The sequence below is a fragment of the Apodemus sylvaticus genome, chromosome 14 (assembly GCF_947179515.1).
Source record: "Apodemus sylvaticus chromosome 14, mApoSyl1.1, whole genome shotgun sequence".
In the NCBI taxonomy this organism is placed as follows: Eukaryota; Metazoa; Chordata; class Mammalia; order Rodentia; family Muridae; genus Apodemus; species Apodemus sylvaticus.
In genome coordinates, this window is record NC_067485.1 from 12,970,963 (window position 1) to 12,995,466 (window position 24,504).

General features: G+C 42.8%; 1 protein-coding gene across 2 annotated transcripts in view; it reads right to left on the reverse strand.

The window, feature by feature from the left end:
• The window catches only part of Simc1 (SUMO interacting motifs containing 1), a 45,708-nt gene that overhangs the window by 6,564 nt on the left and 14,640 nt on the right, over positions 1-24,504 (reverse strand). The window contains exons 2-6 of one of the 2 annotated variants that reach the window (XM_052156244.1): positions 16,407-19,130; positions 14,344-14,576; positions 13,667-13,736; positions 6,053-6,207; positions 1,263-1,415 (exon numbers count right to left, since the gene is read on the reverse strand). In XM_052156244.1, the coding sequence (XP_052012204.1) occupies positions 1,263-1,415; positions 6,053-6,207; positions 13,667-13,736; positions 14,344-14,576; positions 16,407-19,130 (3,335 nt within the window). Of the gene's footprint in view, positions 1-1,262; positions 1,416-6,052; positions 6,208-13,666; positions 13,737-14,343; positions 14,577-16,406; positions 19,131-24,504 lie in introns of those variants that run through there. The other variant, XM_052156245.1, reaches the window with a different exon arrangement.

Sequence of the window (24,504 nt, forward strand, 5' to 3'; positions counted from 1 at the left end):
ACAGCCGGAGAGCCACCCAGCCCTTAGCCTGCTCCCTTCAGCTATCTGTCCTTCTGAATTCTGCCAGCTCGTTTGTGAAACTTCTAGAATTTGAAGGTGAGCTATGTAAGCAAGATGCTTAAAGCAGGCACAATCCTAAGGGTCTAGAGAACAGTAAAGACCATTGATGCTGGAACTTCTCTATTTTGTAAATGAAAAAACAGGTCCAAGGTGACTAACATTATTTTAATTTCTTTGTTGTAGAAGACATGCATTGGTCATTTAATTTTTAATAATTTCAATTACTTATTTCACCTCTTAATTACTCCTATGTACCACGCACATGCCTGCTGCTGTCACAGACCAACAAAGGGCCCTAGACCTCCTGCAACTGGAGTGACAGATGGTTGGAGCAGCTGGGTGCTGGGAACCAAGTTCCTCTGGGAGAGCAGTAGGTGCTCTAACTGCTAGGCCATCTCTCCAGCCTCATTATGTATATTTTCTGTTAGTGGTTTCTTTACGACATGGCAGTTCTTACTAAGACTAGCCTCAGGATTTCCAGGGGTGGATCCTCACCCTCTCCCATCACACACAAATATGGGAGAGAGGCAGACACAGCACTGGGAGGTAAGCAACACTTCAGAAAGGTGAGCTTGGCTTGACAGAACTCACTTAAACACGTAGTATATGGTAGAAGAGCATTGCTTTCAGAGAAACTGCAGATAGTGACAAAAATAACAGAACAAGGCAGGCCAGCTTCTGACTCTGTGACAAGACACCTGTAAGCTGCTATACTGGCTCTGTCCAAATCTGATCAGGTGCTTTGATTTTTTTTTTAAAATAGGACAATTTCATTAGTATTTAAAAGAAAACAACAGAGCAGGTGAGCTGGAGGTCCCAGCGGCTAAGAGGCAGGAGATGGATCAGAGTTACAAGTCTCAAGGAGCAGGAGGGCAAGTCAGTAGAAGTCTGAACGGCTACGCAGGATGGGATGGGTGTCTTTAGAGGAAGCAGGGTCCAGCAGAGCGGGCTCAGGACTTGGGTTAGGATCCACAAAAGGGAGCTAGAAAGGGGAGATACTTTCTGAATCAGAACTCCAAGGAGAAGTTTCAGCAGTGAGAACCTGTAAGCACCTGGCCTACCTTTCTGTGGATGGAACCTAGGTCCTAGTGTATGCCGCACAAGAATTCTACATAATTACACTCCTAGACTAGTAGGACCAGTCCTATTTGTTAGACAACAAACCCTCCAAGCCTGGAGACAATTCTTTGCCTGCTCCTTACAGCTGATTGGTGTTCCTAGTCAGGTTAGGCCGGGGAGACAGATGGTCACTGCTAGTTTTCAAGACTCCTGATCCTGGAGAGGTCTGAGTCTCATCTTGAGGTGAAGTTAATTCGTTTTCAGTCACTGCTTTGACCAGCCACTTGATAACATCTCTAGAACACAGAAGAGATAAGAAAGAAAGGTATACACAGCTGTTGTGCCTACAGAGTTTAGACCTGGTCTCTGGCATACACTGGGTTCCCAGACCAGGGGATTCCTCCAAAGGTAACCAAGAGAACCTTGAGGTTACTTTCAGTATTTCGGCAAGTCTAACAAAGATCACACATTAAACTGAAGCATGGTTATAAAAGCTAACTGAAATATCAACATTTTTTTCCTTCTGTGGTACTGGGAACTGAGCCTATGACCTTGGGCATGCCTGTCTGTCACGCATTCTTCCAGTGAGCTGAACCTCATTTTCCAAAAGTTATATAATTAGTAACATTTTATCTTTGCTGTGGCAAACACCTGACAGAATACTTGGAGAGAGGAGGTAAGAGCTCAGTTTTAGTGGGTTCAGTCAGTGGCGGCCTGGACCGGTGCCGTCAGGCACAACATCCTGGCAGCATGTGGCAGAGGCTGTTTTTACTTCTTGGTGGATTAAAAACCCCAGAGAAATGGGGATGTAGGCAGTGTCCAGGGTGAGCTATGGGGATGCAGGTAGTGTCCAGGGTGAGCTATGGGGATGCAGGCAGTGTCCAGGGTGAGCTATGGGGAGGCAGGCAGTGTCCAGGGTGAGCTATGGGAATGCAGGCAGTGTCCAGGGTGAGCTATGGGGATGCAGGCAGTGTCCAGGGTGAGCTATGGGGATGCAGGCAGTGTCCAGGGTGAGCTATGGGAATGTAGGCAGTGTCCAGGGTGAGCTATGGGGATGCAGGCAGTGTCCAGGGTGAGCTATGGGGATGCAGGCAGTGTCCAGGGTGAGCTATGGGGATGTAGGCAGTGTCCAGGGTGAGCTATGGGGGATGTAGGCAGTGTCCAAGGTGAGCTATGGGGATGCAGGCAGTGTCCAGGGTGAGCTATGGGGATGCAGGCAGTGTCCAGGGTGAGCTATGGGGAATGCAGGCAGTGTCCAGGGTGAGCTATGGGAATGCAGGCAGTGTCCAGGGTGAGCTATGGGGATGCAGGCAGTGTCCAGGGTGAGCTATGGGGATGCAGGCAGTGTCCAGGGTGAGCTATGGGGATGCAGGCAGTGTCCAGGGTGAGCTATGGGGATGCAGGCAATGTCCAGGGTGAGCTATGGGGATGTGTAGGCAGTGTCCAGGGTGAGCTATGGGGATGCAGGCAGTGTCCAGGGTGAGCTACGGGGATTCAGGCAGTGTCCAGGGTGAGCTACGGGGATGCAGGCAGTGTCCAGGGTGAGCTATGGGGATGCAGGCAGTGTCCAGGATGAGCTAAGCTCTGGGTGACTACGCCGTCTATTAGGCCAACACCTCCAAATAATGTGGATTGTGAACTCATCACAGAATTGAGACATTCATCAGGGCAGAGCCCCCAAGGTCTGCCTGTCTCTGGAAACAACATCAAGTGCTTTACTAATCCAAATACTGGACAATCACAACTGGCTCCTATAAATTATAATATGGAAAGCACCTCAGGGAGGCAAAGATGACCTTTCAATCAGCGACACTTGCTAACTAGGTGGGAAGAAGGACTCGCTGACCATATCACCATGCATGATCTCTAAAGGTAAGAACGGGGCTCAGAGAATGTGTACTGCAGTCACCCTTTATCTAGGCCTTAGGCTCTATCAGGAAGGCAAAAACATCTCGTACAGTTAATATTTATTTTGACGATTACTAATTGCTTAAGAAACCAAGATTTGTTTTTTAAAGCGGCACTGAATATATACACTAAATTATTCCCCTCCTAAAACCACTGTTAACCCTAGAGAAAATCAAGTTGTAAAGAACTGCCCCTGGGTGGGTGCAGTGGCGCATGGCTTTAACTCCAGCAATCAGGAAGCAGAGGCTGGTAATCTTGTGAGTTTGATGCCAGCCTGGTCTACACAGTGAGTTCCTGGACAGCCAAGACTAAATAGAGAGACCATGTTTCAAAACCCAAAAACAAATAAAGAAATTAGAGACCCAAATAATCAAACCCCATGCCCCTGCAAAAGGCAACTAATGAAGAAAAATGGACAAAACTGGAGGACAATTAGAAAAGATAAGAGATGTGGGTATAGTAGCCTGGGCAAAACTCTCAATCATCAGAGATGGAGAATCCAAGATATTCCACGATAAAATCAAATTTACACAATATCTGTCCACAAATCCAGCCCTACAAAGGATAATAGATGGAAAATGCCAACACAAGGAGGGAAACTATACCCTAGAAAAAGCAAGAAAGTAATCTTCTTCCAACAAACCCAAAAGAAGATACTCACATAAACATAAGAATAACATCAAAAATAACAGGAAGTAACAATCACTATTCCTTAATATCTCTTAACAACAATAGACTCAACTCCCCAATAAAAAGACATAGACTAACAGAAATATTTCTCATGTAAATCTTCAATTTTATCAGAAAATGTTTGTAATTCCCCTTTTAATTTAGTAATTTTTTATATCTACCATTTTATCTGCATTATTTTTCATGATAATCTTCAATTTTAATATGTCTTTCTATATATTTCCTCTATCAAAAATGTTTTCAATGTAAATCTTTAATTTTATCACAATTTTTTTTTTTTTTTTTTTTTTTTTTTTTGGTTTTTCGAGATAGGGTTTCTCTGTGCAGCCCTGGCTGTCCTGGAACTCACTCTGTAGACCAGGCTGGCCTCAGAAATCCACCTACTTCTGCCTCCCAAGTGCTGGGATTACAGGCATGCGCCACCACTGCCCGGCACACAAATGTTTCTAATTCCACCTTCAATTAATTTAGAAAGAGTTTTTATATCTACCATTTTATATGTAAAAATTTCCAAAAATTGTCAATTTAAGAGAGAGAGAGAGAGAGAGAGAGAGAGAGAGAGAGAGAGAGAGAGAGAGAGAGAAATATGTTGGGTTCCAGCTTTAAAAACTGGAATATTATCTGCTAATTTTAAATAGAAACATATAGGGTGACCTCTTGGAAAATATATTTTACAGAAATTAAGGATCATTTTTCACTTTAAAATGGCCCACAGGATGCTGAGCACAGTGTATGACTGAAGACCTACAACAAGCAGAGTCCTTTCCAAATAGCTTACTCTCCTCCTCTTCTTTTTCAAGGTTTCAAGGCATAGTCTTAGCTGCCTTGGAACTCACTATGTAGACCAGGCTGGCCTCAAATTCAACCTCTGCCTCCCAAGTACTGAGATTAGAGGCATATGCCACTATGCTCAGCTTAAGACCCCTTTTTTAAAAAGTACATTTTTTATCTATTTTATACATATGGTTATTCGCTTGCATGCACTGCACAAATGTGTATGTGTGTGTGTATACCACATTTGCTAGGTGTCTACAGAAGCCAGAAGTGGGTGTTGGCTCCTCTGGAGCTGGAGTTATAGATGGATGTGTACCACCATACGGGTACTAGGGTTCAAACCCGGGTCCTCCTCAGCAAGTGCTCTAACCCTCTGAGCTACCTCTTCAGTCCCTTTTTTTGTTTACTTCTTGATTTGTTTAGTTTTATTGAGACAGGGTCTCTCTGTGTAACAGCCCTGGCTGCCCTGGAACTCACTTTGCAGACCAGGCTGGCTTGAATTCAGAGAGCCGCTTGTCTCTTCCCCCCGAGTGCTGGAATTAAAGGATAGTGCCACCACCATCCGACTTTTTTCTATATGTTATGACTGATGAAATTTAGGCAGCTCTTTATTTTTCATTTTATGTGTATACTTGTTTTGCCTACAAGTATGTCTGTGCATCATATGTGTGCCTGGTAACCAAGTAGCTAGAAGGCAGGGTCCTATTTCCTAGAACTGGGGTTACATATACTTGTGAGTTGCTGTGTGGATGCTGTGAATCAAACCCAGACTCTCTAGAAAGGCAGTCAATGTTCTTAACCACTGAGCCATCTCTCCAGCCTGCTTCTGATTTCTTAACAGCACCTATGGCAGCTAGAAGACAAGTCCCTTAAAGTTTTGCATAAAAGTTATTTTTAAATATGTAAACTAAACTAAAAATATTTAGCCTACTTACTAGTCAAAACATGAGAGAAAAAAGGTATTTTCAGACATATGAGCTCTCAAAACTTTTCCTTTCTATATATTCTTCAGAATAAGGAGTAATCCTTGTTATTGAGGAGTCAGCCTGGTCAATTTAGAGAAGTTTCTTCGGATTCTCCACAGTGGTGGTATTTATCCCATTTATGGTATTTAGTAATGAGGAAAATCTCACCCCCTTATAGTCTCTCTAGGTTTATCTTGAGCAACTGAGAAGCACCTAGCAGGCTAGTGTCTGTGAGAGGACCTCATAAGCATGAAACTTTTCTCTAAGGAATGCTCCAATCTACTGATGATACAAAATCTGAATAGGCAAATGTGATAGTGAGACAGCAGAAGGGCCTCTCTGGAGAAGTGGATCACGGGGCATGTGGCCCTGGGGCTGTTTGCTGCTTTGGCCCTTTCCTCTTAGCTCCTTTGCTTCCTGGCTGCTTCTGCCATGAAGATCCACGTCTCTGAATCTGTGGACTTAAACAAATCCTTTCTGTGTCGAGTGTCTTTCCACAGGTGTCCTGGCAACCATAGCTGACTGACACACTGTGCTTCACTTGTTACAACTGCAGTCTGTATTCTCCTCACACTAGAGTTCTAGCATCTGATTACCTGACATTGTGCGGCTGTTTGTCACATGACAGAACAGTGTTTGCGATGGACTGCTGCAGGTGCTGCCGCTGTCTCCTCAAGATCTGCTGGAAGTCGTCTTCCAGGGTCTGCACTACGTAGCGTAGAAAGAGAACTCGTCCAGGTAGCGTTTGTCCCTGAGGAAGAAGGAATGAGAAATCAGGCTTGCTTTTCAGTCTCTTGGATGGCAGGAAAGTGTGGGCTGCCATGAGTCAGCATGTTTATCTGCATCAGAGAAGAGTTCTGGGAGACAACAGGGATTCTGAGTCATGGCAATAGAAACTACCAACAGCTTCCTAAGGGGGCTGGACCATTTACAGTCTCACTAGCAATGATTCAGACTTATTTCTTCACATTCTTGCCTAAAAGTCTATGGTAAGATACATACTAGATTAAATTTCTATCTTAGTCGTTTTAAAATACTGTTAATAGTTTGGATGTATATCCTTCACATGTTTTGAAGGAGTCCTCAGCTGGTGTTATTTTAGAAGCTTTGAAGCTTTAAGGAGATGGGGTCTAGGCCCTGGGAGCGTGCCTGCTGAGGGAGGGGGCCTGCAGAGAAGTGAGCCTGCTGAGGGAGGGGGCTCTTACTTGTCCATGTCCCCCTTTCTCCCCTCCCCTTTTTTGTTTTTAGGGTTTCTCTGTGTAACCCTGGCTGTCCTGGAACTCATTCCGTAGACAAGGCTGGCCTCGAACTCAGAAATCCGCCTGCGTCTGCCTCCCAAGTACTGGGATCACAGGCGTGTGCCACCACTGCCCAGCTTTCCCTTTTTGAACATTATTAAGCAAGCCACTTTCCCTCACCGCCATGCTCTTCTGCTGGGATGCTTGCCTCACTACACTGTGCAACAGAACCAGCCAGCCATGGACTGAAATCTCTGAAACCAAGCGCTCAGATAAATCTGTCTTTTTACGTTCTTTCAAGTATTTGTCACCGTGAGGGCAGTCTGATATAGTTGGTATTTGTCACCGTGAGGGCAGTCTGATATACTTAGTATTTGTCACCGTGAGGGCAGTCTGATATAGTTAGTATTTGTCACCGTGAGGGCAGTCTGATATAGTTAGTATTTGTCACCGTGAGGGCAGTCTGATATAGTTAGTATTTGTCACCGTGAGGGCAGTCTGATATAGTTAGTATTTGTCACCGTGAGGGCAGTCTGATATAGTTGGTATTCAGCTTACTCATAGGCATGCACAAGGTTACAAAAGCTTCAGCCCGCAAAACTGACTAAACAATAGCTGTTCATTCCCCACTCTTCTCTGTCCCAGTCATGGCTACCTTCTTTCCTCTTGATTTTCTTCACTTTTAGTTCTTGGCAAGGAAGACACATCATGGCCAAAGGACCACCTCACAGTGGGATAAGATACATTCTTCCAAGGAATGTCCCAGAATGCTTCTTGCATCCAACATCCTCAAGCCAGTACCAACCTCCTCTAACACCATCAACCATAAACCAGCCAATGGACTAAAAGCCATCACTCCCTCACTTTGTTGTTGTTTTCAAGATAACCCTCAATGTCCTGAAACTCTTTATGTAGACCAGGGTGGCCTCAAATTCAGAGATCACCTCCCTCTGCCTCCAGAATGCTGGGATTAATGGTGTGTGCCACTATTGCCCTCTATTTAGTCACTATTTAGGGACCAAATCTACAAACTAGGAACAAAATCTCTTAGCAGGTCTTTGCTACTTTGTAGGTTCTTGTTCCTACCCGTTATGTCCTCACCTTCCCAACCCACACCCTCCTGACTTTACCTGCCTCACGAGATAAGATGTTGGTATTTTGTCTAAGCTCCACCCACACCTACCTGGCAATAGCTAGGTATGCCCCGCCCCAGAGATCTGGCCCACTATAAGAGAAGCTACGTGACAGTGACCCTCCTCTCCCTCTTTGCTCTCCGCTCTCCCATTCTCCCACCTCTCTGCCCCTTGGGCTCTCCCCCCACCCTCCATGTGGTCATGGCCAGCCTCCGCTCCAGTTTTCTACACACTCTCTCTCTCCACTCCACTTTTCTACTCTCTCTATTCTCTCTTCTCTCTCTCTCCCACTAACTCCCATCCCTACTCTGAATAAACTCTATTCTATACTATGCCTGTGTGTGTATGGTCTCTCAGGGGCAGAGATGCCCAGGCAAGGGCCCACCTGGACACCTTCCCCCACGCCACCGAGCCACACTCCCCTAACCCCCTATACTCTCCCTTTTTAAGCCCCCTTCATAAGAGAGAAAGGAGGATTGGGGGTAGGGGGATAGTCTTGAATCTAATTTCTTTCCTTTTGTTTCTTCTTTGAGCACTAACAAAAAGCAACCAACCCCTGCCCCCACTGACTGACAACCACCAATCCTGCCTCTAGGGGCCCTTGCATTTATGTACCCTCTGAAAAGTTGCCAGAATTCCAAATGTCACATAATCCCAAAAAGCTATCTGCAATTGGCAAAATAACACCTTTGACAGAGCACCAGGTAAATCATTGTCAGCTGCTGTACACAGCCCCATATCCCCACACCTGGGAGTAAAACAAAACACTTGCTTATATTTCTATGTTTTTTCACTACAAAGCCTTTAGTATGAGCATTTATAGGATCACAGGAGGTGGTAGTTATAGTTTATTCATGATTTACTTATAGGAAGATATATGTCTAGAAATTTATCCATTTCTCCTAGGATCATTTTTTTGGGGGGGGGACATACAGTTGTTCAAACTAATCTGTAATGAACTTCTATGCTTCCATGGCACCAACTGTGCTAGCTCCTTTTTCATCTCTTATTTAAGTATTTTGTACCTTTTTCTTAATCTAGCTAAGGGCTTTATTTTTATTTTTTAGAGAATGAACTCTTGGGCAGTAACCTTTCTTGAGAATTAGTTATTTGAAGAAAGTACCTTTTCTAGTATGTATAGATTGAATTTATTTAGGCTAAGGCATTTGGCAATCAGCGTGGCTTGAAATTGTTGCAGGATATTTGATCACACTGTGAACTCCAAGATTTTGTTATTTACTAAAAAAAAAAACAACAACAAACAAACAAAAAACAAAACAGCTGGGCAGGGGTGGCGCACACCTTTAATCCCAGCACTTGGGAGGCAGAGGCAGGCAGATTTCTGAGTTCAAGGTCAGCCTGGTCTACAGAGTGAGTTCCAGGACAGCCAGGGCTATACAAAGAAACCCTGTCTTGAAACCTCGCCCCCCTCCAACACACACAAAAAAACCAACCAAATAAAAAAAAACCCACCAAACCTGTTTCTAGTTGTGGTGTGGCTCAGCCCTTAGCACTCACTTTTAATCCCTCTGGCTGGAATATAGACACACCCTTAATCCAAAACAATGAGTGTAGTGTTGGTTTGTAGAAGGAAGCATCCAAGTTTGAAAGCAGACAAAGTGACTAATCAGAAATTTGACAGAATAGGATATTCCCAGCTCTCACAAGAACAGACAGGAAAAAGAGGCTACCTAAGGGAGCACCACAGAAAAGAGAGGCAAAAAAGTGAGGAAAAGAAGAGGCAGTTTTCCAGAACAGTCAGAGAGTGAACAAGCTAGACACTGGTGAAGACGGATGAGCCAGAGAATGGGAAGGAGCCAGAACATTAGAATAGACTGACAAAAGTTAGAACAAGGCTAAGCAGAGCAGCTCAGGGGCAACAAGAGAGTAGTTAGATTGAATCAGTCAGCTCAGAGTTTGAGCCAGAACAGCTGAGTTGAACCAGCCAGCTAGAATTCAGAAAGAACTAGAAATAGTGAGCCTATTCAGCAGTAAATTTCAGAGGCTGAAAACGTTCTAGACCTGGATTAGACTGTATGGAGGCTAGGAGTTTCTAGAACTAGGCTTAGGTTAGCAGTGGAGGCAGTAAGCTCAGAGGCGACTATTTCAACAGGAGAAGAAAAGTTACATTTATATAAAATTCTGGAACCGTCGCCCCTTTTCTAGTAAAACCCACTTTATGTGACAGTTAAATGTCAGAGAATAACTTCTGAGAGTCCTTTGCGTCCTTCTCCTTGACTCACCTGCCTTCGTGTTTATTCCCGTCTCCCTAACTCCCAATCTCAGGGGGACTCCTTGTCTCCATTCTCAACTGTGCTCACTACAGCAGTGCTGGGATGACAGACTGCAACACCAGGAGCAGTGTGACAAATGTCTGGGAATCGAACTCAGGATATCACATTTTTACCCAATGAACTCTCTTGCTAGCCTCTAAGTACTGTACTTTCTTTAATTCCCCCAAATGGCTTGTTCCTGTTTTTTCCCAAACCTCATAATCCGTTGCTTTCCCTGCTACCTGCGTATGGACCTGCATGCACTTTCAGTAGTTGTAACACAGTGAGACTATGCCTGTGCTCTGACACAGGCAGGGCAAAACTAATCTCAGCAATCCCCAGACAGATGTGGAGTATGGTAAACCTGCCTCTAGGACGGAACTGAGGAAGGAGTGGTTTTGCTCTAGGTCTAGCTTCCACACTGAGTGAGGGAAGTACCGGAGCATGGCACAAACTACCTCTGTAGATGGAGAACCTTTGTGGTCATGAGTTCGAGGCCAGCCTGGTCTACAGAGTGAGTTCCAGGACAGCCAGGGCTACACAGAGAAACCCTGTCTTTAAAACCAAAAAACACAAACACACACACACACACACACACACACACACACACACACACACACACACACGGCAGTAATAGGGGCTGGAGCAATGGCTCAGCAGTTAAGAACACTGACTGGTCTTCCAGAAGTCCTGAGCTCAAATCCCAGCAACCACATGGTGGCTCATGACCATCTGTAATGAAATTTGACGCCCTCTTCTGGGGTATCTGAAGATGGAAGACAGCTATAGTGTACTTACATATAATAAATAAATAAATCTTAAAAAAAAAAAAACAGTAATAGAAGCTGCTGCAAATGTGATTCAAGGGGATCAGCTTCATCCAAGCAAGCAGACAAACTTGGCATTATTGTCCATGGAGTTTTGGCTTTAGAGGCAAAAAGGATACACAGTACAGGGCTGTGAATCTTCCTCCACAGTTAAGGAGAGCTGCTGAGAGCAACCGTGTATCAAGGGAGCCCCTGAATGGAAGCCTGAGAGGTCACTACACAAGTTGTGAGCGTGAAGCCTGCACTACACGGAGATGCCAGGACTTGCATGCAAGCAATGGACGGGCTCAAGAGGAAGAGGCATGCTGCAGGCAGCGAAGTCGGAGAGGATGTGGAGTTTGCTCTGCTGTTTCCCTGTGGTCCAGCGTTTCCTCATTAGGCCCTCTTTCCTCTTTTGGAATGGTAATGTATATTCTGTGCCATTGTAAAGGGAAGTGTATAATGTGTGCTTTGAGATTATAGGCGCACGCCTGTAATCCCAGCACTCTGGGAGGCAGAGGCAGGCGGATTTCTGAGTTCGAGGCCAGCCTGGTCTACAGAGTGAGTTCCAGGATAGCCAGGGCTATAAAGAGAAACCCTGTCTCGAAAAAACCAAATCCAAAAAAAACCAAAAAAAAAAAAAAGAGAGAGATTATAGGGGCTTATACTTAAGAGACTGCCTTTAGTCTCAGAAGAGACTTTAGACTTTTAAATGGTGGTAAGACTGAAAGACTATGGGGTTTTTGAAGTTGGACAAAATGTCTTTTGCATTATGATATGGCCGTGAGACTGTGGCGGCCAGGAAATGAAAGGTGGTGGTCTGAATGAGGTTGGCCCCTGTAGGTTCATATACTTGAATACTTGGTCCCCAGTTAGTGGAACTGTTTGGGAAGTACTAGGAGGTGTGGTTTTGTTGAAGGATGTATCACGGAGGCGGGGTGCCCCCTTCCATTCCCAGGGGGCTCTCCTGATTCTTGTTTGTAGATCCAGATGAGAGATTTCAGCTGCTGCTCTAAGGGTGTGCCTGCCGCCATGTTCCCGCTGTAATGGTGATGGCTCTTACCCTCTGATGTTATATGTTGTTAATAAACCCTTCCTTCTAAGTTGCCCTTGGCCATGGCATTTCATCACAGCAACAGAAAAGTAAGATGTGTTGTTAACACAGTGTCTCTATTGGACAGCAAGGGCCTGGAGCTTCTTAGTTTGCCATCTTGCTGATGTCTCCCTCCTCCTTCTTAAGGCCTTGCCTGGGACCCCATATGTCCCCATTTTGGCACTCAACCTCCTGAGAAACAGTGTCTGAGCATATAGTTTCAATTTCCTGCATATCTGGATATCTGGAAATGTATTTGTTTATTTAGCATATATGAATATCTTTGCCTGCATGTATGTATGTGTACCACATGTGTTTTTGTTATTCACAGAGGTCAGAAGGAGTCAGATCCCTTGGAATTGGAGTTTCAGACTGTCCTAGAGTTTTACTGCTGTAAGCAGACACTGTGACTAAGGCAACTCTGGGAGTTCCACATCTAGATCCACAGGCAGCAGCAGGAGACTGTGTGCCACATTGCGTGTAGCTTGAGCACAGGAGACCTCAAAGCCCGCCTCCATAGCAATACACTTTCTCCAATAAGACCAAACTTACTCCACCAAGGCCACACCTCCTAATAGTGCCACTCCCTATGGCCAAGCATTCAATCATATGGGAGTCATTTGTATTCAAACCACCTCGCAGATGGATGTGAGCCACTATGTGGGTGCTGGGAATTGAACCTGGGTTCTCTGCAAGACCAACCAGTGTCCTTAATCACTGAGCCTTCTTTGCAGCCCACGTCTTTTATTTTATCCTCATACCTAAAACTCATAGTTTGATTGACAAGAAGTAGAAATTCCTTTGTTGAATTACCTTAGGATATACAGACAGAATGCTAACAGCTAAACTCGGAGGTCAGTAAAGACAGAAAGTACAATTTCTTTTCTGGATTGTTTTTGTCATGCCATTCCTTGAGACATTTTGCCTATCATGCTCCAGAGTGTAGTAGCTGACAATTTCACACAATGAGTTTCAGCAGAAACCTCCTCACCATCTATAGAACTCGTTCACACTGCTCTGCAGATAGATTGCCTTTCTGAGTAGCAAAGTTCTGTGGTGCTCTAATGTGAAGCGTCCCCTCCCTGGCTATGGCAGTCTCTTTCACCTGTGTGCTAGCTCATGGCTGTCTTATCACTAATCACTCTGATGGTTTCCTAAGATCTCTTGAATGTTATTCACAAGGATTGTTCATCCTTTCCATAGCTATGACTTAAAACTTTCTTTCTCCATTTATTTACTAGCATCTTAATGTTATGTATTTGGGATTAAACTCACAGACCTCATACATGGTAGGCATGTGCTCTACCACTGAGCTGTATCGCTAACCCTTTTAATAATATTTTTAGTTTGGGCTCTCAAGTAGAGAAAGCATGAATACGAGTTGGGAGACAGCATGGTTTAAAACCAATTTTTTGGTAGGGTAGGACTATCAAGAGGAAATAATGACAGAGACATTACTAACAGTTTTATTTTTGTTTTTTTGCTACTTTGTAGTTAAATTTTCCTCTGTGGACTAGTGAGATGGGTCAGTGGTAAAGGCGGAAGGAATTGTCTTCTGACTTCCATACACACCACAGTGCTCCTAAATACATCCCATACTCAAACCCACACACAAATGCAAATTTAAAATTCCTCTGCAAAAGGTATGTCTTTATAATTTATGTTACCTCTTCCTCCATGACATAGGTGAGCAGTTTCCAGTCCCACTCCACTGTCTTGGCATTGGCTGGATGCAGCCTGAAAGTCAAGTGATGTCAATTAGGATTCTGGAGACTTTAGTGACAGAAAGGATATAGAAGGTAATGGGGCAAAAAGCCTCTTCTTATCATAAGCGACCTAGCCTCCCCTCCAGGACCACAGCACGTTGGCAAGGCCAGCTCATTGCCAGAGAGTTTTTCCTACTAGGACTGCATGAAGCATGTGATTCGTTGAGCTAATTACAATACTTTCTAATTCACTATGAATGTCTCAAAAATGGACTCATGTCATGTTAACACAATTATAACACAACTCAGTTTGTATAATTACTGAAGTTGATTTTCTAACCTGAAATACTATAAAAATCTGAAGATAAACACTATAGAACCAAGGCAGGGTTGAAAACTGGGTCCCAGAAGCCATTTATAAAAACAGTATCAAATAACATTCCCGGGTTTCTAGTGAAAATAAGTCATTACGTCCTTTTACTAGCAATTGAAGCCAGTTTTGATTGGGTTTCCTGTCCCCTTGCAGTTAACATTAAGGAAGCTCCCAGGTCAGCTGAATAAAAGCTTAGACATGGGAAGTTGTGCCCTGAATCTGGGTTCCCTAGAAGACTTGGCCAACCAGCTGTAATGGTTCATACTGTTGAATTTTCATGAGAAGCATGTAGGCCTCCTTGAGGACATCCACAGTCTCAGAGCCACTGAGCAGGATTTTCTGGATGATGTGAGCCACAATTTCTCTGGGTGGGTAATGTTGGGGTGAAACAAAGTCCATTAAAAACTGCACAGTCCCCAAAGGGAAGTTTTCTTCAATAGTGTTTGTCACCATTCTTAGTCTTCGATGAGGGATGGGTTCTAATTTCTGACCCTTGCTCTGTAGAGACAAAGAGATAGATAGGCATCAGGACAGGTTCTACACTTCCTAAAAGCAAGAGGTTCTGCAATAGGTTGAAGACAGCAATGTTTTCTATGCATTTGAAATATTTTATTAAATAGAAACAAGAAAGCTCTACTTAAAAAAAGAAAACTTCTTAATGATGTGGGGAAATTAAAAGACAGAAATTCTAAATTCTAGAATTTAAAAGACAGGACATGACTTCATCCATATTCAAATGTAACAGAAAGGAAAAACACCAAAGAGCTAAGAGCAGGGGCTTTGCACTCCTGATCGCCCTGCCTCCACCTTCTACATGCTGGGATTATAGGCCAAGAGACTTAGGGGTAGGGGCAAAGATATACTACACACCTTAATACAGACAAGAAAGCTTTAGCATGCTGTCATGCTGGAAGAATGAGTACTACTTTCTTTCCCCTCCCTTCTTCCCTTTCTCTTTCCTTTTTGAGAGGGTATCACATGGCTCAGGATGAGATGGAATGTACTATGTTTGTAGTGGGGCTGGTCTTGAACTCTCCATCCTCTTGCCTCCAGCTCCTGAGCACTAAAATTACAGGCATGTACCTCCACCATGCATGGTTTTTAACCATTACATTCTATAAATGACAAAAACAATAACAAATACGTATGTTTAAAAAGAAATCCTAATTGCTAAAAAAAAAATTAAACAGTCATGTATAAAAAGGCAATTGGGAAGGGAATACATGGAATTATGCTGTCTGCTAGCATGATGGGTGACTTTAACACATTCGACCATCACTTTTTAAAAAGATTTATTTTTATTTTGTGTCTGCACATGTGTCTAGGTATAGAAATGTACATGTGAGGGGCTGGAGAGATGGCTCATCGGTTAAGAGCACTGACTGGTCTTCCAGAGACCCTGAATTCAATTCCCAGCAACCACATGGTGGCTCACAACCATCTGTACAGCTACAGTGTACTCATATACATAAAAAAATAAATCTTTAAAAAAAAAAAGAAAAGAAATATACATGTGAGTGTCACGCCTGCAGAGGAATACCTTCCTATTACATTTTACATATTTCCTTGTTATGTGTGTGTTTGAGGACACGTGCATACCACAATGCAGGGTCAGAGGACAGTTTATTGGAGTCAGTTCTCTACTCCCTTCATGTGGGTGTGGCCATGAATACAAGTTGTCAGGCTTGGCAGCAAGTGCCTTTACCTCCTGAGCCACTTGGCTGGCCCAGAACCACTTTAAACATATTTAAAGGTTGGGGTGAAGGTCTGGATAACAGAAAGGTTTCATGCTGTGAGATTATAACATTTTTGTCCATATGTAGTTAATTAAATTCTCAGAGGTCAATGAAGACAAATGGGAAATGGTAACCTCATTGAAGTTCTGAAACTAAATTTCTACTCCTAAATTCTAAGGAGTAATTTGAGGCATTAAAGAGACAAGAATCTTCTCTGTGTGATATGGGAATGTATGGAGCTCAGGAAGAGGAGGATAAAGGAATGGAAGACAAGAATTTGATAAAGGCCAATGACAAATCAGACACAAAATGCACTTCACACATATCACCTCATTTAGTGCCCTGAGTTGTGTTTTTACCTCTGCTTTCCAGACAGGGAGGCCAAGGCTTACAAAGAAAAGTGACTTGCACACTACTGGGTTTTAAGTGTGGGCTGCGATTTGAACACAGATCTACTTCCCCCCTCAAGTTTTTTTTTTTTTAAATTAAAAAAAAATGTTTATCTTTGGCCCATTCTCTAATGCATGGACTCTAATCATGGTAACATTATCAAAGACATAGTTACCAAGGCGGGGTGAGTATGTTAGCTTACCTCTCGTGTATCTTTATCTGGTATTAATGTCTGGAAGAAGAGATGATGTACTGGAGGCCGTAAGAAGTATTTCAGTCTATGCAGGCAAGGTCTATTGTATCCCCCAACTTGTGGTATTTGTCCTTGTATCTGGGCAGACCCAGGGTTTGTAAGCTGTGGCAGTGGTCTCTCTTTTCTGGATGAGCTATCTGTGATAGTGAGCCAAGGAACTTTTTCTAATTTAAATTCAGACTGTCGAGAATGTGGGTTAGCAGAGCAACTTGGAGAGGATGGAGCCGAGATATCCATAGGAGTATCACGATTCTGCACATCATTCGGGGAAGACTTCGGCCTATCTCTTGCTAAGTCCAGTAATGCTTGTGGTGAGTGTGACGCATCTCCTGATAAGTTTGGTGTATCTCCAAGTGACTCTGACATATTGCCTGGTGACTGCAATGGTTTGCTAGGTAACTGTGGCACACCTCTTGGTGATTGTATCACATCTCTCGATGATGGTGGCACACCTCCGGGTGACTGTATCGTATCTCCTGCTGACTGTGGCACACCTCCTGCTGACTGTATCAAATCTCCTGATGCCAGTGACACATCTCCTGGTGACTGTATTGCATCTCCAGATGATGGTGGCACACCTCCTGGTGACTGCATCTTATCTCTTGATGACTGTGGCACACCTGATGATGACTGTATCACATCTCCTGATGCCGATGGCACACCTCCTGGTAACTGTTTCACATCTCCAGATGATGGTGGCACACCTCCTGGTGACTGCATCTTATCTCTTGATGACCGCGGCACACCTGATAATGACTGTATCACATCTCCAGATGATGGTGGCACACCTCCTGGTAGCTGCATCGAATCTCCTGATGCCGATGACACACCTCCTGGTGATTGTATCATATCTCCAGATGCTGGTGGCATACCTCCTGGTGACTGCATCTTATCTCTTGATGACTGTGGCACACCTCCTTGTGACCGTATTGCATCTCCTGATGCTGATGGCACACGTCCTGGTGACTGTATCCTATCTCCTGATGCTGGTGACACACCTCCTGGTGATTGTATTGCATCTCCTGATGCTGATGGCACATGTCCTGGTGACTGCATCCTATCTCTTGATGACCGTGGCACACCTCCTTGTGACTGTATCGCATCTCCTGATGCCGGTGACATACCTCCTGGTGACTGTATCATATTTCCTGATGATGGTAGCACGTGTCCTGGTGACTGCATCCTATCTCTTGATGACCATGGCACACCTGATGATGACTGTATCACACCTCCTGGTGACTGCATCCTATCTCTTGATGACTGTGGTACATTTCTTAGTGACTGTGTCATACCTGGTGACTGCATCACGCCTCTTGGTGACTGCATCACACTTCTTAGTGACTGTGTCACACCTCCTGATGACTGCATCACACTTCTTAGTGACTGTGTCACACCTCCTGGTGACTGCATCATACATCCTGATGACTGCATCACACCTCCTGGTGACTGCATCACACATCTTGATGACTGCATCACACCTCCTGGTGACTGCATCACACTTCTTAGTGACTGTGTCACACCTCCTGGTGACTGCATCACACTTCTTAATGACTGTGTCACATTTCCTCTTGACTGCATCATACATCCTGATGACTGCACACCTCCTGATGACTGTATCACACCTGCTGGTGACTGAATCACATCTCTTGATGACTGTGTCACATACCCTGGTAACTGCATCACTTCTGGTGACCGTGGCACATCTCCCAGCAATGGTGGCACATCTTGCAGTGACTGTAGCACGTCTTGTAGTGAGAGTGGTATGTCTTGCAGTGACCATGGCATGTCTTGCAGTTGTGTCACATCTTGTGGATATGACACGTTTTGAGGTCGGCCTGGAACATCTTGAGGTAGGCCCAGAGTGTCTTGGGATGGGTATAGGGTGTGCCGAGGATGCCATGATAAGCCTTGAGGTGTGCTTGGCATATTCTGCTGAGAGCATGGTACATTTTGGGTAGAGCATGGCACTTCTTGGGGTGGTTGAGGCAAAGCTTGGAGTTGGCACTGCACAGTTTGTGATGGGCATGACAAGGTTTGTGATGGACATGACAAGGTTTGTGATGGACATGACAAAGCTTGTGGTGGGCATGACAGGGCTTGTGGTGGGCAAGAAGAAGCTCGTGGTGGACATGGTGAAGCTCTTTGTGGGCATGATAAGGCCTGTAGTGAGCATAGCAAGCCTTGTGATTGACAAGGCACATCTTGCTGTGGGCATGGCAAAGAGGCCCTCTGATTGCTTGTGGAGGAAAAGGAGTTAACGTCTGAAGAGAGCTGTAGGCGTGTCAAGAAGCTAAGGTCACCTTTATATGTGATTGAGCTACAGTTTGGTTCTGGTGGATAAATAGAGTCCTGGCTGATGGATGTAGGGCGCCGAGAACCTTCAAACAGGTTTTCATCCAACAAATCCAAATCTACAGGATCATTGCTAATGGTTCTCTGTGCTTCAGGCTGAGAGCCTCTATCTCCATGGGCCTCCATTACCTCTTTGCCAGAGAGACTGGTACATGTCTGAAGACTGGATGGCTCCTTCTGAGAGGAAGCCACAGGTTCTAAAGTCAAATCAAGAGTGGCAATAGGCCTATTTTCTTCTTCATTTCTTGTCAGATCAATCACACAGAGTCCATTTCTGTCTTTTGCCCTTGTTCGGGTTTCTCTCGTTAAGTCAATGAAGTCCTGTTAAAGATTGTGAGAAGAGAGGAAGAGTGAGAGGAGAGCCCAGTAACTTGTTTTGAGAAATCTAAGGTTTTAGCTTTTAACAGTGAACATCACTTTACTTTTTCATTTCATTGATATTTCTTCATATGTTTGCAGGGCTAGTGATTGAATCCAGGAACTTATGTATATTGGGTAAATGCTCTCTACACCTGAGCTATATCTCCAGACTTCTATGCATCATAAGTATTAGTTTATTTTCTTTAGTTAACATTTTGCTAGTGTCAAAGCTGGCAACTTCTATAGATTCATAAATCATCCAAATGCTAAAAGTGGGGAATGCAATGGAATTTTTCGCCCTCCAATTCAATAAAGACAGGTGAGTAGTAGAGAAAATTCCACCCTTAACAAATTGAAAGCAACCTTTGCTTGGAAAAGCAAATTTCCAGAATAATTTGCAACAGAAGCTAAGCAAGACTGTAAGTTAATATGAGGACCCAGATACTAAGAACACTCTGAGTGTTTGTCACTGAACTTGGGAGTCCCAAAGGTTCATGGTTTCATTAGAGAAGGCTCTCAAGGACAGACATAATTTACTAAGAAAACATTCAAAATTACACTTTTAAAAGGGAAAGAAAATAGGCAACTTAGCTTGATAGTTTTGTTTTTATGGGCCAAAGAAAAATTTTCCATTAGACTTATTCATATTTATGTGTGAATTTTTCCGGATATTGGGAGGGCAGTTTTGGGCCTCAGAGGAAAGGTTTGGCTAAACACAGGATGTTTAGAATCAAACTATTGATCTTAAAGGCAACATTGTGAAAATAAAGCTATATTGGAATGCTAAAGAAGTTGATGGGGCTTCTGGGTCTTGGAATCTCCTGTAGAACATAGCTAACTTCCATTACAGAACACAACCAACTAAGGTACAATCCTAAGATCTGCAGTCCAGATCCAGACTACAACACAATCCTAAGAATAGGATTTTGTGCAGTCCGGATCTGGGAAGAAGCCATAGCCATCAGGTTAAATGTACATCCAATGGGCTGGAGAGATGGCTCAGTAGTTAAGAGGACTGGGTTAGACTCCCAGCATCCTATGGATGCCTTACAAGTTTCTGTAATTCCAATACCAGGGGACTCAATGCCATTTTCTGGTCTCCATAGGCATAAGACACATATCTGGTACACAGATACAGTACAGGCAAAACACAGCCATACTTATAAAATAAATTTATATCCCATCATCTTGTCTCCTTGATTACACACGTCACTTTTCTATGACTTCTTAAATTTCACAACGATACTGCAGGATAGCATTGTCATCTCCATTATATACATGCAAAATCAAATTTGAGTGACCAGGTCATTTACCCAAGGACTATACAGCTAAGTAGTAGCGGCAGATATTCAAATCCACTCTTGTCTGCCTTTCCTATTAAGGGCCTAGGGATGTATAACTTTTTCCAGTATGTAATCAGCTTTATCGTCTTTGTTTTTTTGAAACAGGTTCTCACTATGAAGCTCTGGCTGGTCTGGGACTCTCTATGCACACCAGGCTGTGTTGTTTTTAAGAAAATCTTAATCATTTGATTTTTCCAATGAAGACTCAGGAGTCAGATGCTGGGGTGAAGGCCTGCTAGCTCAGAGAGGCAGAGAAAAGCACCCAGATGACCTTCTTCTACAGCTGATATCCCAAAAGAAAGTTCTCCTTTCCATGTCCAGTCAAAAACCCTCAAACTGAATGTCCCTTCCTTCTACTTACTGTGCATCTCTATATATCCTCCTGACTTCCTCTTACTCTGTCTTTAACCCCCATGTTCACTTCCTGTCAACTGGTTGGTTGTTCTACCTCTCAACCTATTTAATCTTGTGTACAATAAACAGAAAGCTCTTGGATTAAAGATGTGAGTTAGGGTTGAGCCACACCACAACTAGAAAAACTTTTTTCTAGTTAATAACACAATCTTGGGGGGGGGGGGCGTTCACAGTGTGTGTGATCAGCGACAGTGTACTCACATACATAAATAAAGCTTAAAAAAAATCTTTGCCTTATCCTAGGCCTGCAAACAAAGCAAAACCTTTGATCGCTTAAAAAAACAAATAAACCTACATTTCCCCCATTTTGTCTAAATAAAAAGGAAAGATTTTAATTCTAACAAAGTAAAACTTTACAATGATGAAGACATTTCTGCCAAGCTTTCCACAATGTCCAGCTTGATATTGTATTTGGCAGGCTTAGGATTAAGTAATTTGAGTTCAAAGTTCGGTAAAATGTTCCTGTCAGTCTCCTATGAACTCAGCAGTTTCAATGTCCTAAGCAGGTTGTAGTCCCAACCTGATGTGGGGTTGGTGTTTGTCACCTTAGTACCAATCCTGGCTAGGTAGAATGTAACAGTCAACCCAAAGGTGTCCACTGTTTGCACTGGACCTGGCGGCAGAAGGGGCATGGGGCAATTTTGTCCAGTGGCTGATGTTACCACAGTGCAGATAGATTTGCTGTTGCAGGGCCCTATCATCTTCACAGATACCTCAAAGGTTACTGTTATTGGATGATAGAAAACCTAAAATATTTTAAATGCCATATTCAGCACATCTCTGAAAGATGTATTAAGTACATGTGAAGCACACAAACTTTGATCCTAGTTAGCTGCTTCAGACTCAAACCTGGAAACAGTACAGGAAGCTAGGTGAAGCTTATTTCTAGAAATAGTATTCTGTATGACTACTAATATCACAACAGAAAGTTTAAGATATACATAATAATCTTATATATTTTGAAATAATATTTATACCTTAAGAAAAGTTTTAGAGAGTCAAATGTAAACCAAGATTATGAGATTAGTAGTAATAGAACAGTCCCTTATTTTTTGTTTTCCTCCGTCCTATACCAGGTGACTCTTCTGATTTGAGACAGACATTTGGGATTTCCAAGCTTGTGTGGGTTTAGAGGAGAGAGCCATGCTCCACTGCCAAAGTCAGCTTTAGTTTTTAATTGAATTGGGACCACATAAGGAGCACTTGCCACTAAGTCTGCAGAGGGCAGCAGAGGTGAGCTGGCGGTGGGCCACTCGGTCCATCTTTTTTTCTTGAAGATCAGTTCTCTTTCTTCAGATGTTTCACTTGTCCAGTGGTCTCTGGATTCCCTAGTTGGATGTTTTTATTCTCTTGGAATGATAAAAGCAAACTCTGCCCCAACATTAACTCTGGGGTTTTCTTTCTTTCTTTCTTTCTTTCTTTCTTTCTTTCTTTTTTTTTTTTTTTGCATGTTATATTTTTCCTAGGGCAAGATGTATTTTTCTGCAACAGTAAAAAATTCTTTTGAATTTAAATCACTATAATTTGTATGTGCCCGCTTCTGCCTCCCAAGTGTTAGAATTAACGGATTAAAACCAGTCACTACCTGGTTATGAATCACTTATAATAGTTATTCTCAGAGTTGTCCTGGCTTAATTTGGTTCCCCATTTCCCCTTATTTTTTAGTGTTAGGGGTAAACTTTCAAGGTTTTCAAATGTATAATTTATCATTCTTGCTAATTTATTCTGAATTTGTTCCCTGGCAAATTTTAATATTCTAGTCTTAAACATGCCATTTTTCATTATTTCATTATTTTCTGACGGTTTTGTTTGTATTGCCTGCATGAATTATATAGTATTTGATGTCTTTGCTAAGTTTTTCTATGTTTTTCCATGTCCATTCATGCCTCCTATGACCAAATATTTTTGCCATTTATCTGACAGTTAGTGGTCTTCCATTTGGATGATTATAGCTAAACCATTACACATGCACCATGAATTGGAGAAAATAGAGATTTTTCTTTTCCTTTCCTAGTTGTTTGCCTTATAGCCAATATATGCTGCACTGATTTTGTGGGTCCTTCCTCAGTGTTAGCCATTCCACCTCCCGATCTATAGGCTGCCACTTTCCATTAATTTTGGTTCCATCAGTGGTTGATGAACCATCAGTAAGCCATGCATTAGCCAAATGTTATGACCATTCTGGTGACTCTTTGCAGGGAGGGGTAAGAGGTTTAAGGATGGGGAATACAAGCAACTGAGCTATTTCTTCCATGTAAAAAGGCACAGACCCCTTTGCTACTACATCCTGGCCACAAAGGAATTCAGATAGGTACCAGTTCTACTATAATTAAAACCGTTTCTTCCATAACTAAGTCTGTGAAGGACTCTGCCTTCAGATAGATCCAATCCATCATTGGAAGGGGTGCCCTTCTGACTACAGGATCATTGACAATGACCGAGTGTAAGGTTCTCCTTGCCTCATTAAATGTCCAGGTTTGTTTCTCAAGGAAAGAATATATTTATCCTCCATATATAGAAAACATCTGCAATAGAAACTGACAGGCAAATATTAGTGAACTCCTTTTCAATTTGTCCCCAATTGACAATCTGCCAATAAATATGATATCCATAATTAGGTTATCATCTGGTTCAATATTGGTTAGGCTGCAGACACAGAGATGAGCTTACTTGTAGTCAAAAAAGCTGTTCTTTGTTCCTGTCCCCATTGGAAATTAGCTGCTTTTCTAGTAACCCTGTAGAGGGGTTTCTATAAGAATCTGTAAATATGGTATGTGATTTCTCTAGTGTGCAAACATAACAAACATACCAATTAGGAACTTATTTGGGTTTTGTCCCTGGGTGGTGGAATTAAATAAAGGAATGCATCACCACCGCCTTGTTTTCTGTAGCTCTAGAATTTAGAAAACAATTCGCTTATAGAGATCTCTCTTTGTTGAGTTAAAGGCATGGGCTACTACTGCTCAAATATTTTATCTTATCTCCAAACCACTCAAACTCTTGGAGATTTAGAAAACAATTGTAGTAACCCTTTGAGTTTACTTAAAGCATTTTGAATCTCATTTAAAAATTTAAACTGTAGTTTTAATACCAAACAACAAAAATCCCCTTCTTATTTAAGAAGAAAATTTAAAAGATGATGTCCAAAATGGTGTGGACCATGTAGCAATCTACAATCTAACCTACTAACATGGAATTAAGACATGTGATTTAAGAAAAACTATTTTTCATTTCATGCCAGTAAGGCAAGAGTGCCCCTTGTAAATTACTATTTGAAAATATTATTTCTCATGCCTGATCAAATAAAAGGGCATTTTTAGTCTTTTTAAGTTAGTTTAGACTGAGCGACCAAACTATCTGATGGACTATCAACTCTCCTTATTGACAAGATTTCTCCTGTTCAAATCTAATCTTTAATAAGTCTCAGTAGTATCCACAACTTTTCTTCTTCTGTGGAAACAAAGACAAACCCTCTTCCCCAACATAAGACATACCGGTTTCCATTCTGAAGTCAACACATCTTTGATATGTACAGACTAACTTGATTCAGTAGTTTTATCTACTATACAATGTCTCTC